An 18,270-nucleotide genomic window follows, 5' to 3' on the forward strand; every position below is an offset into this window, starting at 1 on the left:
GAACCTAATTTTAATAATACAGAGTTGGGTTTGAATATAATTTGTCAAAATAATGAGCAGTACAGACTTAATTTTACAAGAGGAAAAGTATCAAGACAGAAGAGTGTTCCTGATTGGTTTAAATGTATAAAGACAAAATAAATTATTTGTCATTGCAGTACATTCTAGATGTACGTATCTAATGAATGCCTGAAGCAGTGCAAACACGTTTGGAAAATGAGATAAATAAGACTATTATTATTTTTTCTAGGGGAGGCTTAGGTTGTTTGGACACCACATAAGACTGTCAACAGATTTGGAAAGGATTTTGCAGCTGAGATGCTTGGAAGAAGATGCAACTGTGTGCAAAACCAGCGAACACGAGAAGAGTACCAAATTCATTAGTACATTTTCTTGCTACCTCCTTTTGTGGTAAGTTGCAAAAATGCAACAATGTTTGATATCCATCTCTGACGAATATCATTTGAGAGAGAGATTATTTTAAGCATTTATTGGAAGAGAGATTAAAACTACATTTTTATTGCATATATTAAAACTATAAACTAAATAATATGAGGGCAGAAAATGCGCCAAGGACCAGGCTAAGCCTTGCTCTTACTTGATTTTTATCCTGTTTTTGGAATGTTCACAGAAACACCTTGTTTTGTACAGTGTGAATCTGTGAGCAATGAGGACACTTGTCAACAAGGTCATTATAACATTGTGCTCAGTGTTTGCTTTCAGCTCATGCTGTGATGTTGATAGATAGATAGATAGATAGATAGATAGATAGATAGATAGATAGATAGATAGATAGATAGATAGATAGATAGATAGATAGATAGATAGATAGATAGATACTTTATTAATCCCAATGGGAAATTCACATAATAATAATGCCTTAGCCAAAGCATTCTTGTTCTTGGAAGTGTTCTAAAATATTCATTTTTTAATTTTGATTTGATAATACTTTGTTAATCCCCAAAGGGAAACTGTTTTTTCACATAACCTTTTGAGGGTCAGATCACTTTGGAAGCTTAGACTTATTTTGGTTGAGTTCAGTATCTGAACCCAGTAGTCTGGGGCTATGAAACAGAAGCAGTAACAATGTCACCGTTCTCACACCAAGATCTCATAATAATCCTTTCCAGCTTTATACTGATACTCAAGTTTACTCCTCAAAAAATCTAAATTTTAATACTTTTGCAATGCCACCAATTAGTTATTAGTTCAACCTTACTAGTTTGTTATTAGTTAAACATATCAAAAACAACAGTTTTCAAATTGAGGTTAATACTGACAATACTTAACCTGAACTTAAATGTTAGGTGACATGATGTCTGCGGAAGCATGTTATGCTGTCCTGGCTGTATCTCTAGAATTTTCCAATATAAAATCAATGACTGGCTTTGCCTCTGTTCCCTGTTGGAACTTGAGCATTCATTATCATAAGAACATAGAACAAAAGAAATTTGACAAACGAGAGAAGACCATTCAGTCCATCAAGCCCATTTGTTTAGCCAATAGCTAAGCTGTCCAGATATCTCACCCATTTTTCTTAAAAGCTGTCAAGGTCTCTGCTTCAACTACGTACCTTTGTAATTTGTCCCAGAATTCCACAAGTCTTTGCGTAAAGAAGTGCTTTCTAGTTTCAGTTTTAAATGCACTTCACCTTATTTTCCACTGCTGTCATTGAGTACATGATTTACCCTTAAGTTGAAAGAGTGTTGCTGGATTAACTTTATCACTGCCTTTGAGGATTTTAAATTAGATCCCCATGTAGTCTCCTCTGCTTGAGACTAAACAGATTTAATTCTCACAGTCTGTCAGAGTAGGACATGTCCTTAAGTCCTGCGATGCACTTGGCTGCTCTCCTCTGCACAGCTTCAAATGTTGCTAGGTCTTTCATGTACCGTGGTTACCAGAACTGCATACACTACTCCAGATGTTGTCTTAGTTGGGACATAATGTCCCTTGATTTAAATTCAACAGTTTTTATGATATAACCTAACATTTTGCCTTTTTGCTTTTGTGCATTGCTTAGTCAATGTAAATGTTGCATTAACATAAACCCCTCAATCCTTTCCAGAGGTTGTTGCCTGTTTGACAGTGACTCCCATCTTGTATTTATAAATGATATTCCTTTTGCCCACATGTAGCACTTTGCTACATTAAACTGCATTTTCCAGGTGTTTGTCCAATTCTGAAGGTTGTCCAGGACTTTTTGCTGCCTCCTCAGTGTCTGCCATCCCTCCTGTTTTAGTGTCATTTGTGAAATTGACAAGTTTACTAACTATATCAGAATCAATGTCATTAATATAATTCAGAAAAAGTAATGATCCAAGGACAGACCACTGAGTAACTCCATTCTTTTCCATGTGCAGCATTCTCCTATTATCTGTACTCTTTGCCTCCAGCCGGTTAACCAGCTAGAGTTCCAGTTTTGTAGGTTACCTGTGATGCCTACAGCTTCTAGTTTCAGAATTAATCTTTGCTGTGGGATGTATCAAGCCTAGTTAAATTATGTTATATGCTGTTTTTGTAAACTAGTTTGGTTGCTAATTCAAAAAAATCTAAAAGAATGCTTTGGCATGACCTTCCTCTCATTAAACCATGCTGGCCACTATTTAGAAAATTATCATTTAGGTACTTTTCTATGTACTTTTTATATTTTCCAAAATTTTGCACGGCTCAGAAGTAAGACTAATTGGTCTGTAATTAATAGGATCCATTTTATCTCCCTTCTTGAAAATTGGAGTCACATTTTCAGCTTTTCAGTCCTCGGGTACTTCTCCTTTCTGAAGTGACAGCTGAAATTTGACTAATAAAGTGTTTATAGATGACATCTTTCATTTCTGGGTAAGATCCTATTAGGTCCAGGGGTTTTACTACTCTTCTACAGACTGAGGACTTGAAGCACATGTGATTTTTCTATATTAAAATCTAGGAACTCAAGAGTTTGTTTTTAATTCTGCATGAGGCATTCTACTTGTTTCTTCTTTTATAAATACCTGGGTGAAATAATCATTCAGTTAATTTTCTATTTCCTTCTCATTTTCAATGATTTCTTCGTTTGTGTCCCTAACGATTCGTAAATTCTCCTTTATTGTCCTTTTACTGGAGTAGTTCTGAAAAACAATTGCTTGCTGTTTGTTTTATTTCAGTTTCTCTTTTGACATTTTGAATGCTCCTTTTGATGTCTTACTGTAATATCCGGTATTCCTCTGGCAGAATTTTCTTTTTTTTTTTAATCTTCTAGTACAGTGATTATCAAAAGCAGCAGCTTTATGTTTTAATTTTAAGAATAACTAAAATGGAAGTAGAGAACACAGTTCTTAGCAAGATGCTCTCCAAACTTCGGAATAATCCACCTGCTTATGTTGGTAGATGTATCTCATTTGTTTCACTCACAGATGAAAAAAAGCAATCCAATAGGTACGCTCAACAATCTAGATACTACTACGTATTTTGTATAGCGACTGCATAACTGCACTCGCCACACCTCCATCTGTTGAACTTACCACCCCTTTTCCCTTCACTTGTGAACAAGACTCCAAACAAGATAGGTAACAAAGCATAGCCCTGGCAGAGTCCTACACCCACTACAAATAAATGTGCTAACATTACTGTTATCTTTATTGCTAATTCAGCAATTCCAGTGCCACCATGTCAATGGCCTTAGAATTTAAGTACAGGTAAAAAAACCTTCTGAGGTAGTAGCATGCATATAATGCTACAAGCATAGAAATACACACTCTCCCAACTGAAAACAGTGTTGTACAATGTTACTTCTTTGATTTTGTTAAAAACAAAATTTTACTGAAATTATAATGTAAAAAACAGAAGCAAGCATAATTGTGATGGGGCTTTATAAGGGGGGGGCAAAGAAGGCTAAAGGGCATTCCAGACCGTCTCTTTTCCCAGAAGTAACTTGTGGTTTGGTAAGTATTAAGCCTGTGGTGGTTTTTAAAGTCACCCCACTGCCAGGAGTTTAACAAGTACAAAATCAGAGTGAGCAAATACATAGCTGGAGAAAGGACGACAGGCCAGGGTTTATACTGATAAAAAGAGAGCAGGGAAGAGAATATACAGATAATTTCATAAATCCTCATGAGATGTTTTGATGCTAATATTAGTCTTTTCAAAATGACAATGTATCTTCAAATGTGCTTGTAGCAGTGTATTAATAAATCAATTGAATTATTAATGAACATCATGAAACATACATAGAGACCAAACTATTGGGTTATGTTGTTGCAAATAGAGTCATTAACCCTTTTAAGAAGGAGACTATTTCATTCCCTCCAAGTTTGGATTCTCCATAAACACGGTCAACAAATGAAATAGGAACCTAAGGGGAAAAGAGGAAAAAAGAATGTATTAACAGACAAACTAGTCACCTGAAATTTTTTAGAAACTGCATTATTAATTAAAACTAGCCATTTATGCACGTTGTAAATATACTAAAAATGATTAATGAATTGAATTCTTATTTTGATGACCAAGTCACATAAATCAAATTGCATAAATAATAATGACTTAATCTGTATGAATGAAACAAGGAAACAACAGCAGCACACCTGGCTGTGTTGGTGACAGCACTCAAAAGTAACCATCTGGAGTTACGATCTTCAGTCCCTGAGCAATGGCCGCACGTTCCCCAAATAACTCTCCTTCCAGCTGCCTGCCTTCTCTCTTGCTTGCTTTTGCACCAGCTCTCTCTCCCATCTTCCTAACTGCTTCTTTCCCTTTTGTTTTTCTCTTTCTGCCATGCTGACTCCCTTATTATCTTCCTCCATGGGCACAGCACCTCGATCGCAAACTGTGGAAAGCCAATGAAGCAATTAAGACAGAACTCATCCTCACATGCAGACATGCTCCATCTCAATCACCTCAACAACCTCCCATAGCTCGCAAGCATGCACACCAATGGAGACTGAGCCAGCTATTTAATTATTTATTTAAAAACTTGACCAGACTGTGGGACCATACCATCAAAGTCATGCTCCATGCATCATCTCATTAATCGGCGCTACCAGGGATATCGGAACCTCATACAAACCATACTTGATAGAGAACCTGTATTCCTTTGGGTGGTAAACAATTTTGTTCATAGCCAAACAAAAGGAAATGTCAAGCTATAAAGTGTCATGAATGTATTTGTGTCACAACCATTTTGGGACTGATTTTAAGAGGACACGGAAGAAGAGTCTTATTAATGCACAGGGACTTGCAAACTTGTCTATTTCCTTCAGGGAACCTATACAAAGAATAACTCTGGCTCTGAATAAGCTCTGCCTTCTACTTTACTCAGGACAAAACACAACTTGTCACCCTTTACTTGATGGTGACACCAGTGATGTCAAAAGCTATTCCTGACTTTTCTTTGCCTGAAGACAAATAGAGTTTTCCATTTGGAGCCCTAACCTTTCATTTGACTTGTCATATCTAAATACAAAGGGTGTACAGCATTCCTTCTTTATTGCCTGAAACTAGAGTCTTAACAATTATTTTTACAGTATATTGCTTCAGAATTCTTTTTTGTCTTGATGCCCAACTAATGTATGATTCTGTGATTATCTGCTGAGCACTGAGCCCATTTTCAACGTGCGTTGAAGTAAAATTTCTCCTGTTTTTCTTATTTCTTATTAAGCTACTTAAATCCTTTAAGCATATGCAAGCAACACGATCTGTATGAAGCCCTTTCACACTATGCTGTAGTATAAATCAGAAAAGATTAAATCAAACAGTTTTCAGGAAATACTGCCACAATCCACACTACACAATGTGAGCAAAGTGAACTCTGTGGTGTTTAAACCATTTCAGACTGGCCGAACCAAGCCATTTTGAAGCAAACAGAATTTAAAAGATGAATGAATTGCTCAACTAAAACTTACTTATCTGTCAATGGAAAAGTCTGTATCCATAGCATGGAAGCCTTTCCACTTCTTCACAGGCAGTACTTTGATCCCAATTTAGCTTCCACTATGTGTTGTTAAACATACTTGTGAGATCACTCATATTTTTCAAGCCAAGACTACATATTTTTGATATTGAGCAGTAATTTCATATGTATGAATTAAGAAACATGATGCCTCAATGCACATTATGCAGTGTACATTTTGTTTTGATTTAGTGAACTATATGGATCAAGTATTATACTTCACAAGAGCTCAATTAGTTCTGCACCTTCCAGTCTGTCTCTTTTTTGATACTGTACAACATGCAAAATAATCTTTTAGTTTGGTAACATATACTTTAAGACAATCATTTTTCTTGAAGGAGACATTTTCTTCAATTACATTCTAGCTACACCATTTTCTAAGAAAGCACCAATGCTTTCTATTCATTGCAAAATCATTTATATAAATTTAGGTTATTCTTTTTTAGTAGTATTTATATAAAGTATAGATCAGCACAGAGTGTTTATGCTTACTTAAGTTTTGCATGCTTTTGTCCTAGGTGAAGAGACAGGTTTGTGGTGCAAATGCTTTTCATGATGCCCTATTTATTTCACCTCAATTTATATATGCCTGTACTTGGCTGTACACCAAGCATTCTAAATCTTAAACAACTACATATAATGGATGGGAAACTGTTTCCTTTTCTAAAAAATATTTACTTGCCAAGGATGGAGCAATCTCCAGTGAAGGGCATGTTTACTGTTCAGCCAGGAGGGTGCAACTATGTGGGAATCTGCATGGCTACTGAACAAGCAAAATCTCTAGTACTCATCTATGTTTAAATATACATTATACACACACACACCTGATGTAGACTACACAGAGAGGTATAGCAGCCTTTTGAGAATATGCTTCTACGTAGCAGACTGCAAGATTTAGGGAGTATAGTATCATAACAGTAGTGTAGTGTAACTGATATGTGCAGGCTGTTAATTAGGCAAGCAGGGTTATGACAATAAAGATGTGGGTCGTTATACCAGTCTTTCGAATACTGCTATGAAGTTATCCTAAAAACCGGCCCGCCGGGTTAAAAAAAATCTATGAAGAGTTTCTTGTCACCTGTGAGGTGACACTTGATAAGCTGGGTTGATTCCTTGAAGACAGTCCTTCAAAAGTGAATGGCATTTTAAGGCTTACTGCATTAGGCTGGGTGAAATGAGGCAGAAAGGGATGGATAGCATGAAGAAGAATGATGCATCAGAAAGAAGCCAGTTACTCTGCAGAGGACTTGGAGAAACTATTCTTTGAAGATTATAAGAAAAAGCAAAAACACTGACCATTGTTTTTTAAATGAAAGACTCACCTCTCCAACACTGTACCCAAGTTGCTTGGCTCTAACAATCATTTCCATTTGGAAAACATACCCTTTCGAAACACACTTTTCAATGAGTTTTTGAAGAACTTCTTTTTTATACAATCTGGAAATAAAGCAAAACATTGTTTATAATTAATTAAAAACAACTGAATACAAAGTGACACTGTACAAAGCAAAGGTTGGACAATGGTGTTATAAGAGCCAGTCTTAGAAAGTTAATGTTTGATGTTAAATTTACATAGTGTTTGATTGATTTCACTTGAACATTAGTTTCTTATAGCTACCTAGAATACGGTATAGCCTTTTACCCCCTATAAGTTAACATGTGATAGAACCTTCTTGCTATATGTGTAGAGCAGAGTGTTCATTAAGGCAGTTACTGTAGTAGTCTTACTGCTAGCATGGACTATTAGGTATGTTTGCAAATAGGAGATGGCATACAGTTTTCTAACCATGTCTAACGTGCCTACATATGACTGTATGTCCAAATTTGGAAAAATGAAACAAGATTTACAATCCTTAAACAGAACATTTCTGAAACAAGAACTTTTCTTTTCTTTGCTATATCAATTTTGGCTCTATTTTTGTGTGAACTGTTATGACTTTAGATTTTACTAAAATGTTTAAAATGAAGATATTTTATCTGTGGAATTATTTGATCATGCGTCACATTGGTGCTTGAATCATCCTATGAAGTAAACTAAAAGCTGCAGAACTTTGGTAACTTTGGATAAACGCAACTATAGGTGTCATAATTTAAAATGTACAGTGGCATGCAAAGGTATTCAATCCCCTTGAAAGTCATTATCAAATTTTCTGCATGACAAAAGATTTGTACACATATTCGTTCATTCAGTACTTTTAATGTGAACTCTTATGCTGTAATAATACATTTCCAAAGTCAAAATAAACCATTTTCTATAGATACTTACCTGAAGAAGAAAAATTCAAAAATAAGTATTTGCATAAATAATTAAACCTCTGAGTTTAGAGGCTCCAAGGGAACAGAAATGACAAATCAATCATAAGGGTGACAGTCATTTGACAATGTTAGACATATACTGTATAACATAAGACCTGTGTGTGCATGTGTGTATGGCGCAGTCTGCTCTGCTCATGCTCAACCACAGCCATGGGAGTTGGTGTGAATTCTACAGAAGATGTAGAAGCTTATACAAGTGTGACATGCACTTGGTGAGATGGCGCATGCATGTACGTTTACATTTTTTTGGCATTTACATGCACCTCACTTCTCATTCAACCCAAGTACAAAAACTCAGCATGGTGGTACATGCACATTGTTGGTTCACACAATGAGCTACCATATGTTTGCCTGAGACAGGGGGCCTGTCCCACTCAATTTGTGCCACAGCTGCACTTGACTACATGTCCTCTCGGATAAGATATGACCCATCCCGGCCCACTTAGCTAATGCCTCTGCAAGTTCACCATTATACTAAAACTGCTGGGGAGTCTTCAAGTTGTTTTTTGTCCTGAAGACCACACGCTGCTAGTTTAAATTAGGTACTACAGTACACTCCCGAAATTCATGGGGGTTACGTTCCTAGAGCACCCACAAATTGTGAAAAACCATGAATTACGGATGTGGTTAAAAAAAATGCCTATTTTTATAGTTTAAACCCTAAATATGCCCCAAAATACATTAATTTCATTTCAAACTCAGCTTAATACATTACCTAAAAAAAAAGAATGTAAAGGTAAACCCATATACTGTACAGTACTGTACTGCTATGTCTCCCGCAGTGCTAGAATGTAAAATACCGATGTTACCACTATACAGTGGTGTGAAAAACTATTTGCCCCCTTCCTGATTTCTTATTCTTTTGCATGTTTGTGACACAAAATGTTTCTGATCATCAAACACATTTAACCATTAGTCAAATATAACACAAGTAAACACAAAATGCAGTTTGTAAATGGTGGTTTTTATTATTTAGGGAGAAAAAAAAATCCAAACCTACATGGCCCTGTGTGAAAAAGTAATTGCCCCCTGAACCTAGTAACTGGTTGGGCCACCCTTAGCAGCAATAACTGCAATCAAGCGTTTACGATAACTTGCAATGAGTCTTTTACAGCGCTCTGGAGGAATTTTGGCCCACTCATCTTTGCAAAATTGTTGTAATTCAGCTTTATTTGAGGGTTTTCTAGCATGAACCGCCTTTTTAAGGTCATGCCATAGCATCTCAATTGGATTCAGGTCAGGACTTTGACTAGGCCACTCCAAAGTCTTCATTTTGTTTTTCTTCAGCCACTCAGAGGTGGATTTGCTGGTGTGTTTTGGGTCATTGTCCTGTTGCAGCACCCAAGATTGCTTCAGCTTGAGTTGACGAACAGATGGCCGGACATTCTCCTTCAGGATTTTTTGGTAGACAGTAGAATTCATGGTTCCATCTATCACAGCAAGCCTTCCAGGTCCTGAAGCAGCAAAACAACCCCAGACCATCACACTACCACCACCATATTTTACTGTTGGTATGATGTTCTTTTTCTGAAATGCTGTGTTCCTTTTACGCCAGATGTAACGGGACATTTGCCTTCCAAAAAGTTCAACTTTTGACTCATCAGTCCACAAGGTATTTTCCCAAAAGTCTTGGCAATCATTGAGATGTTTCTTAGCAAAATTGAGACGAGCCCTAATGTTCTTTTTGCTTAACAGTGGTTTGCGTCTTGGAAATCTGCCATGCAGGCCGTTTTTGCCCAGTCTCTTTCTTATGGTGGAGTCGTGAACACTGACCTTAATTGAGGCAAGTGAGGCCTGCAGTTCTTTAGACGTTGTCCTGGGGTCTTTTGTGACCTCTCGGATGAGTCGTCTCTGCGCTCTTGGGGTAATTTTGGTCGGCTGGCCACTCCTGGGAAGGTTCACCACTGTTCCATGTTTTTGCCATTTGTGGATAATGGCTCTCACTGTGGTTCGCTGGAGTCCCAAAGCTTTAGAAATGGCTTTATAACCTTTACCAGACTGATAGATCTCAATTACTTCTGTTCTCATTTGTTCCTGAATTTCTTTGGATCTTGGCATGATGTCTAGCTTTTGAGGTGCTTTTGGTCTATTTCTCTGTGTCAGGCAGCTCCTATTTAAGTGATTTCTTGATTGAAACAGGTGTGGCAGTAATCAGGCCTGGGGGTGGCTACGGAAATTGAACTCAGGTGTGATACACCACAGTTAGGTTATTTTTTAACAAGGGGGCAATTACTTTTTCACACAGGGCCATGTAGGTTTGGATTTTTTTTCTCCCTAAATAATAAACACCATCATTTAAAAACTGCATTTTGTGTTTACTTGTGTTATATTTGACTAATGGTTAAATGTGTTTGATGATCAGAAACATTTTGTGTGACAAACATGCAAAAGAATAAGAAATCAGGAAGGGGGCAAATAGTTTTTCACACCACTGTATGTACTATAATTCATGCAAGCGCGTTTTTATTGCCAGAAACCTTAGAAGGTGCAGGGCATTTCGGCAGCATCTTGAGGCTTTAAGAAGAACAAAACAGAAAACACGAGTACACTCAGTTGGAGATGCATCACAGGGCAGCAGTCGATCAGCAGCAAGGAGAAATGAATAATGCTGTAGCGGTCCGGTGCCACTAAGATTCACACCGTCGAGAAGACGGTGATTTATTTATTTTCATGGTGGAGATTCCAGGGACACACTCAGCCTTGGCCCAACCCACACGCACTCACAAATAGAGACAAAAACAAAGCAAACTGGTAATCAAATAGCAAATTAAGAATGCATTGAAAACAAATGAAATAAATGAAAATACCGATACCACCCCTGTTACCCTTATGGTGATTATACATTAAATACAACAAAGCACATACAAAACACACACAGTAAAGTCCATGAAAAACGGATGAAATGTAATGATGAAAATAGATAGTCCAGAGATGCGCACGTTGAATTGGAATGTAAAGATAGTCCTACCGGTACTTCCTGAAATGGTGAAAACGGGTGGACGGGTTCAGGAACTCTTCTTTCTTTGCAAGAAGGCCATGAATCCACTTACAGTCACCATGTACACAAGCATACGGCAGACAATCCAGACCCCAACCACGAAACGATCCAGGACAAACAAATAAGTACAGGTAACCCAACAGAAGGCAGACAGACAGGAACTTGAAACGCAAATTACAAAAACTTTTTTTCTTTTTGTCACCGGCCCCCTTTTTAAAAGCCACACTGACATCCTTTGACCCCAACAGCCCCTGTACCCTCAGCAGAAGACCAATCAGAGCCACTGCAGGGACTGCTGGGAGTTGCAGTTTCAAATTCTAATAGAGTACAACACTCTCGGATTGGCTACTTTCACCATCCCAAACCGTGTTTACCACTACGGTTGCTTCCTGTTCTCTCTACAGTACAGTATTGCCACGAAAAAAGCCATAAAAAAATTGTGGAGGATATTCGCGGTTTCTGCTAACAATTATTAGTTAGGTTCTAAGGAAAAATCCACAAACGACTGAACTCTGAACCGCGACTTCGCGGGAGTCTACTGTATTTGTAAGTTCTTTATATCTCTCTGGATATAAAAAGAACCCTTTGTAAGGGTCATTGTCACTGTTGCAAAATCACTGCAAAAATGAACACAAATTAGCATTCTGTTGATGACTGACACAAAGTCATTGAAATGCACAAGGCATGAAATGGCTCAAAAATATTGAAGAGTCTGAATATCCCGTTAAGTACTGTTGGATCCATCATCAGAAAGTGGAAGGTTCATCACAGCACCCAGAATCTTACTAGAACAGGCTGTCCCTTCAAAACTAAACATCAGAGCATGATGTCGACTGGTGAAAGAGGTTATTAAAAATGAAACAGACACTCTCAGCAGTGTAAAATGCTCTTTGTGCTCTTTGGTTGAAACTTGAGTAAAGGTGCATGGATGCACAATTTCAGGAGCAGCCCATAAAACAGGCCTCTACAGGACAGTAGCAAAAAAGAAGCCATTTTTTAAGAAGGTCCACATAAAAACATGTATGGCATTTGCTGTGGGAGAAGGTTTTATGGTCAGATGAGACCAAAAGAGAACATTTTGACCAGACTTCAAAGAGGTATGTGTGGTGTAAAACTAACCCTGCCCATGTGTCAAGAAACATTATTTATACCTACTGTAAAAAATGGTGGTGGCAGCATCAGACTATGGGGATGTTTTTCACGTGCTGGGACTGGGAATCTTGTCAGAGCTGAAACAACAATGGATGGACAAAAATACTACAGAATATTGTACGAGGACTTGCTCCAGTCTGCTATGAAACTATTGCTCAGGAGAAGGTTCATCTTTCAACATGACAATGACCCTAAGCATAACGCCAAAGCGACATTGTAATGGGTCAAAACAGAAAGGTGAATCTTTTGGAATGGCCGAGTCAAAGCCCTGATCTTAACCCTATTGAGAATCAGTGGCACTATTTGAAAACTGCTGTCCAGTGGCACCACCTACCAACCTAAATTATGCCAACAAGAATGCAGAAGAATCACTCCTGAACAATGCTCAAACTGGTACATACTTACCCCCAAAACAATTTAGGCTGTTACTGCAGCAAAAGGGTTCTCAACATAGGATTAATGTTTTGGGATTGAATACTTGTGCAAACACCAACTTTTGAGTTTTCTTCTGTAGTTAAATGTCTATATATCAGTTAAATATCTACATATCTTCAGGGTCCTGAGCTGCCTTGAAATCTCACATATTGTAATCTGTTTAGTTAGCCAATAAAAGGTGTCATTTTGCTTCACTTCTCATGGAAACATACATGAAATGCAGATAACAAGCTCAGAAAAGCAACTAAAGTGACTAAACGTAAGGACAGGTATATATACTCAAGATGGAGTGTTGCAGTAGTAATGGCGGTTTAACTATATGTACAGATTGTAAAGTAAAACCTGATCCATTCTCAACTGTCTTTTTCTAATGCTCATTAATGATCTGATCATCCTTATTTATTTCTGGGCATTAAAAGGATTTTTGAATAATGTCCATTAGGCATCCAGTCAAGACTGAATTTCAGGGCATATTTTTCAAAACTGTAGCAAAGAATTGGCGGACATTTGTTAATATATTGTGATACCCATCGACTCAAAAGGACATTAAGTATTCTTGTGCAATACAAAACAATAGAAGAATGTCTGAATGACTACAGATTGGTGGCACTTGTTCCAACTGTGATGAAGAGCAGTGAGAGACTGGTGTTGGAACATGTTAAATTTAATATTGTGGATCGTCTGGACCACTTTGCATATCATGACAATGGGTTCGTAGAGGACAACATATCACAGGTCTACTTTGCTAGCATGTCAGGATAATAAAAACTGTTATGGCATCCAAGCAAGTAAATAAATCTAGGACATAATTCCACCTGCTGCAACTTGATTTTGGACTTCCTAAATGGCAGACCTCAGTAAGCGCAAACATATGGAAACTCGGAGCATACAGCACATAAACAACAAACGTGACTGTTGATTTTCTGTTTCTTTTGCTACTGTATTTCTCCACTGATACAGTACCCAATTGAAAATAAAATCACCCCGGAACACCATGTTAGATTACAAATAATTTCCTTTAGTGATAGTTATTACAATAAAATGGTATGTAGAATCTTAACAACCTAGAACAAACTATCACGCAGTACCGCACTGCAGTCAAAAAAAAAAAACAAGAATGGGGAGCACCTCCGTTTACTTGGGGGTCTTTTTTTTTATTTTATAACTCTTGCATGGGAAAAAAAGAAATGGATTTCCGCCTGTTAATGTACACATTCATGTTCATACACCGGGATTTGTGATTGCCAAAAAATTAATTAAAAAAAAAAATACTGTATTAACTTTCCCTCACTTAGCACACAACTTAACTAGAAACTTACCATGTGGACTAACAGATAAACCTTGCCACAAAGTTTGCCTTTTGTTTTGCCAAGGTACCTACCCTTTCCATACACTTTTACCTGTCATCACCCTTTCTGATTGTGAGCGCATCATCTCTAATTTTGCGCGGCACCACATTTAATTTTGGACGTCACCTTGTTTAATTGTGCAGCACCGCATTTAATTGTGAGCATCACCTCGTTTGAATGTCCGTGGCACCATGTTTAATTGTTCGTGTCACTCTGTTTAAATTGTGCACATCACACCTTTAACACTACAATTACCAGAGCCTACGAAAAAACTTGTAGATCCGGCCCACCTTAAATCCCATTGCATCTCTCCGTCAGCGTCTTTTGTCCTGTAAATGTGCCAATAAAGACAAGCAGCAAGCAGCCTGCTATTCCATTCCTCCTCCGCCGCAGAACATGCACAAAGTTCTCCCAGCTCATGCCTTGATTATCTGGGAGTGAAGTGCTGGAGTTTTAGAGTGGAAAGAATAGATCGTTATTTGGAACAAATGCATTTCATGTGTGTTCCGTTTCTACAATAATCTGTGTAAACACATTGTTAACAGAACCATTTTTCATATTTTAGTAGTAAATGACAAAATGTTGGCATGTGTGAAGCCTGAAGTCCAAAGATCAAATAAACACTTTCACAAAAGGTTCAAGGACGATACAACAGCTTCTGTGGCGTAGCGGTAAGATTTGCTGACTTGTAATAAAGAGTCCCTGCTTCGATCCCGACTGACTCTTATATTTGCCGTTTTCAGTAGTGAGCTGCTCTTATTGTTAATATTATACAGTACACACATACATTTGGTTTGCGTCTGTAACAGATGGTGTACATTTATAGTACTTGTAAAAGTTACCTTTTTTTTTCACTTTTATTCTCTCAGTCACGATCACGATACATACTACCACCCTAAGGATCTGACGCAGTTAGTTTTTATTTGAAACTGGGAATAACTGTAGATGTGAGTGGTGTTTTGAGGCAATGGAACTGAACATTCTCTGATCTGGATGGATAAAAGCTAACACACAAACGCTGGTGGATCTGCCTTCTTTGTATCTCAGCATTGCTTGATTTTTTTTTATTCAGTTTTATTAAGTGTTCCTGCTCACGCTGATTTAGTATGCACCTTATGGTCTATGAAAAACAGAGACATAGGTATATATATTTGGAATTATTCATTTTATGACCTGTATAGTACATTTCGGAAGACATTGTGGCACAGATGCAACATTAATCATGTTATTCATATTTATTTGCATAACATCTTGCGGTTGTAATCAGTAACATGTGTTTTTTTTTCCCCCTAATCTTGCCCGTCCCCACATGTTGCTGTATGGTGCCGTTTCTTTTGTACTCCAGGACATGCAGAGGAAAGAATAGTACAGAGAGGTCAGTTCAGCACTATATGCAATCATCAGATTCAAATGTTAACAGTTCACACACACGCAAGGACCGTCCTTCCTACATTTACGACGATCTTTGGACTTCAGGCTTCACACATTATATAGTTTATGCCAACATTTTTTCATTTACTACTAAAATATGAAAAACATTTCTGTTTTAACAATGTGTTTACATAGATTATTGTAGAAACGGAACACACATGAAATGCATTTGTTCTGATCTATTATTTCCACTCTAAAACTCTAGCACTTCACTCCCAGATAATCAAGAAATGAGCTGGGAGAACTTTGTGCATGTTCTGCGGCAGTGGGGGGATGGAATAACAGGCTGCTTGCTGCTCGTCTTTATTGGCACATTTACAGGACAAAAGACGCTGACGGAGAGGTGCAATGGGATTTAAGGTGGGCCGGATCTACAAGTTTTTTCGTAGGCTCTGGTAATTCTAGTGTTAAATTTTTTATCACTTGCCTTTGGGGCCACCATACATTTATGCTTTATACTTATTTTTCATTACACCTAGCAGCCTACAAAAGACAAACAAAAGACTTAAATCTGTTAAGATCAGATATGAAAAAATGCACTCTTAATTCTTAATGCACTGTTTACAGTGACAAACACAAGAACCTACAAGGAACTGCCATGTAGTGGTACAAATGTACAACTGTCAAAACTGCAGCAGGCCATAAACATGCTATTAAATAAAAAAAACAACAAAAAAAACTTTCAGATGTAAATAGGCAAGGCTGGAAATGACAGCCACGAAATGCTCCTATTGCATTCCATTCATGGCATGGTGCTATAAAAAAAAAACCAGTGTGACCTTAAGAAAGCTATTATTAGACAAGCAAGAAATAAAAAGAGGAAAGAGGTGTGTGGCACTCTCAATATCTTTGCAAGAGGACAAAGGCCCAAGTCTTTAGAGTCCTGGTGCTTCCTGTTTTTGCTATATGGTTGCAAGACATGGATGCTATCCAATGTCCCGAAATGAAGGCTGGACTCCTTTGGTACTGTGACTCTTTGGAGAATCCTAATGTATACTAATGGTTTGACTTTCGAACATGGAGTTCCGAAAGAGGCACATTACCTGCATTGTTATGCAGTTACGGAACTATGGGTGTGTGGCGTGATTCCCTATGGGTGATCAGGCTCACAGGATCCTCATTGCTGAGGACCACAGCAGATGGACCAGGCCAAAGGGACACCCAAATAACACCTGGTTGCAGCAGACAGACCATCTTTTCTGGAGGGTGGGACAGAACCGTGTGTCTCCATGGGGGGTTGCCAACTGGGATCCCAAGTTGCTATGGTGTGAGGTGGGTACAGCAACATGTTGTACCAGTGCATGCTCCGTGACCTGAAATATGCTGAACAATAATCCAAATTAAAACAAAAAAATAAAATTACCAATTTTAAATTTAAATTCCAGTACTTTCAGCTTTTTAACAAGGAACCCAGAAAACCAGGGAAATTAATGAATTAGTAGCGCCCTGCAAGGGAAGAAAACACAGCAGACGTTTTCTCTATGCAGGCAAAAGACTACAAAATTTTATTGAACATTACTAAATTACAGTATATACATAAGTTATATACATATGTTCAAGATAATAGCAGTCAGACATCACTAACCTGATCAATCACTATTCCATCCATCCATCCATTTTCCAACCCGCTGAATCCGAACACAGGGTCACGGGGGTTTGCTGGAGCCAATCCCAGCCAACACAGGGCACAAGGCAGGAACCAATCCTGGGCAGGGTGCCAACCCACCGCAGTCAATCACTATTTTTGGTAGAAATTATATTTCAGAGTAATAGAAAACTAATAGTCATGACATGCATGCTCCTGATTCTGTGCAAATGAATCATAAACATTAGAATCCCTGAAGATGACGAAAAAACTCATAATCCCAGCCCAACTTAAATCCCTTTACACCTCTCCATCAACGTCTTTTGTTTCGTAAACGTGTCAATCAGCACAAGCAGCAAACAGCCTGCTGTCCCATCCCCTGCCTTGACAGCGCTCAACTCGGGCAAAAAGTTCTTCTAGCTCTAGTCAAGGCTCCTTTTCTGCGTGTGAGGTTCCTGGAGTTGTATAGGGTAAATAATACAGTATATTGTTGTTTGGAATACATGCATTTCATGTGTGTTCCGTGTCTACAAAGATCTGGGTAAGTGTAGGATGAAAGGAAATACGAGGCAAAAAATGCTGAACACATACCTAAAGCAGACACGTTTTCCATGTTATACTAATAATTATGTGAAGTGTATATAATGTGTGAAAACTTTAGTCCAAATATTAAATAAACAAGTGTGATTTTATTCAAGAATATAACCAAAGAAAAAAAAGTGTTTGTTTTTACATGTTGCTGTCAATGACTTAAAAACCCAATCTCAAATGTCAATCGACAGGGAGTTTATATGTGTTCTTGAATGGTGCAGAGGTAAGAACCGCTGCCTTATAAACCAAAGGTGATGGGATCGAGACTGAGCCCTGCATGTTTTGAGTAGTGAGCCGTTATTATTATTACTATAATATAATAAAAACATACATTGGATTCTGTAACATTCACTGTAAATTTTGGCTACTTGTAAAAGTTAGCACTTGCGGTATTCAGTTTTATTCTCTCAGTGATGTTCATGTGGAACTTGCCTCCCTCTCCCTCTCTGAGTTGATGGCATTTATCTCCATTCTTTTCACAAGGGCTGCA

General features: G+C 37.9%; 1 protein-coding gene across 1 annotated transcript in view; it reads right to left on the reverse strand.

Annotated features, from left to right (window-relative positions):
• Nucleotides 1–3,597: 3,597 nt before the first annotated feature.
• dpm1 (dolichyl-phosphate mannosyltransferase subunit 1, catalytic) overlaps nt 3,598–18,270 on the reverse strand; it is a 79,600-nt gene continuing 64,927 nt past the window's right edge. The window contains exons 8-9 of the mRNA XM_028811899.2: nt 7,246–7,360; nt 3,598–4,330 (exon numbers count right to left, since the gene is read on the reverse strand). Of these exons, the coding sequence (XP_028667732.1) occupies nt 4,226–4,330; nt 7,246–7,360 (220 nt within the window). The 3' untranslated portion in view covers nt 3,598–4,225. The remainder of the gene's footprint in view (nt 4,331–7,245; nt 7,361–18,270) is intronic.

Source organism: Erpetoichthys calabaricus, chromosome 10 (assembly GCF_900747795.2).
Source record: "Erpetoichthys calabaricus chromosome 10, fErpCal1.3, whole genome shotgun sequence".
NCBI classification, from domain to species: Eukaryota; Metazoa; Chordata; class Cladistia; order Polypteriformes; family Polypteridae; genus Erpetoichthys; species Erpetoichthys calabaricus.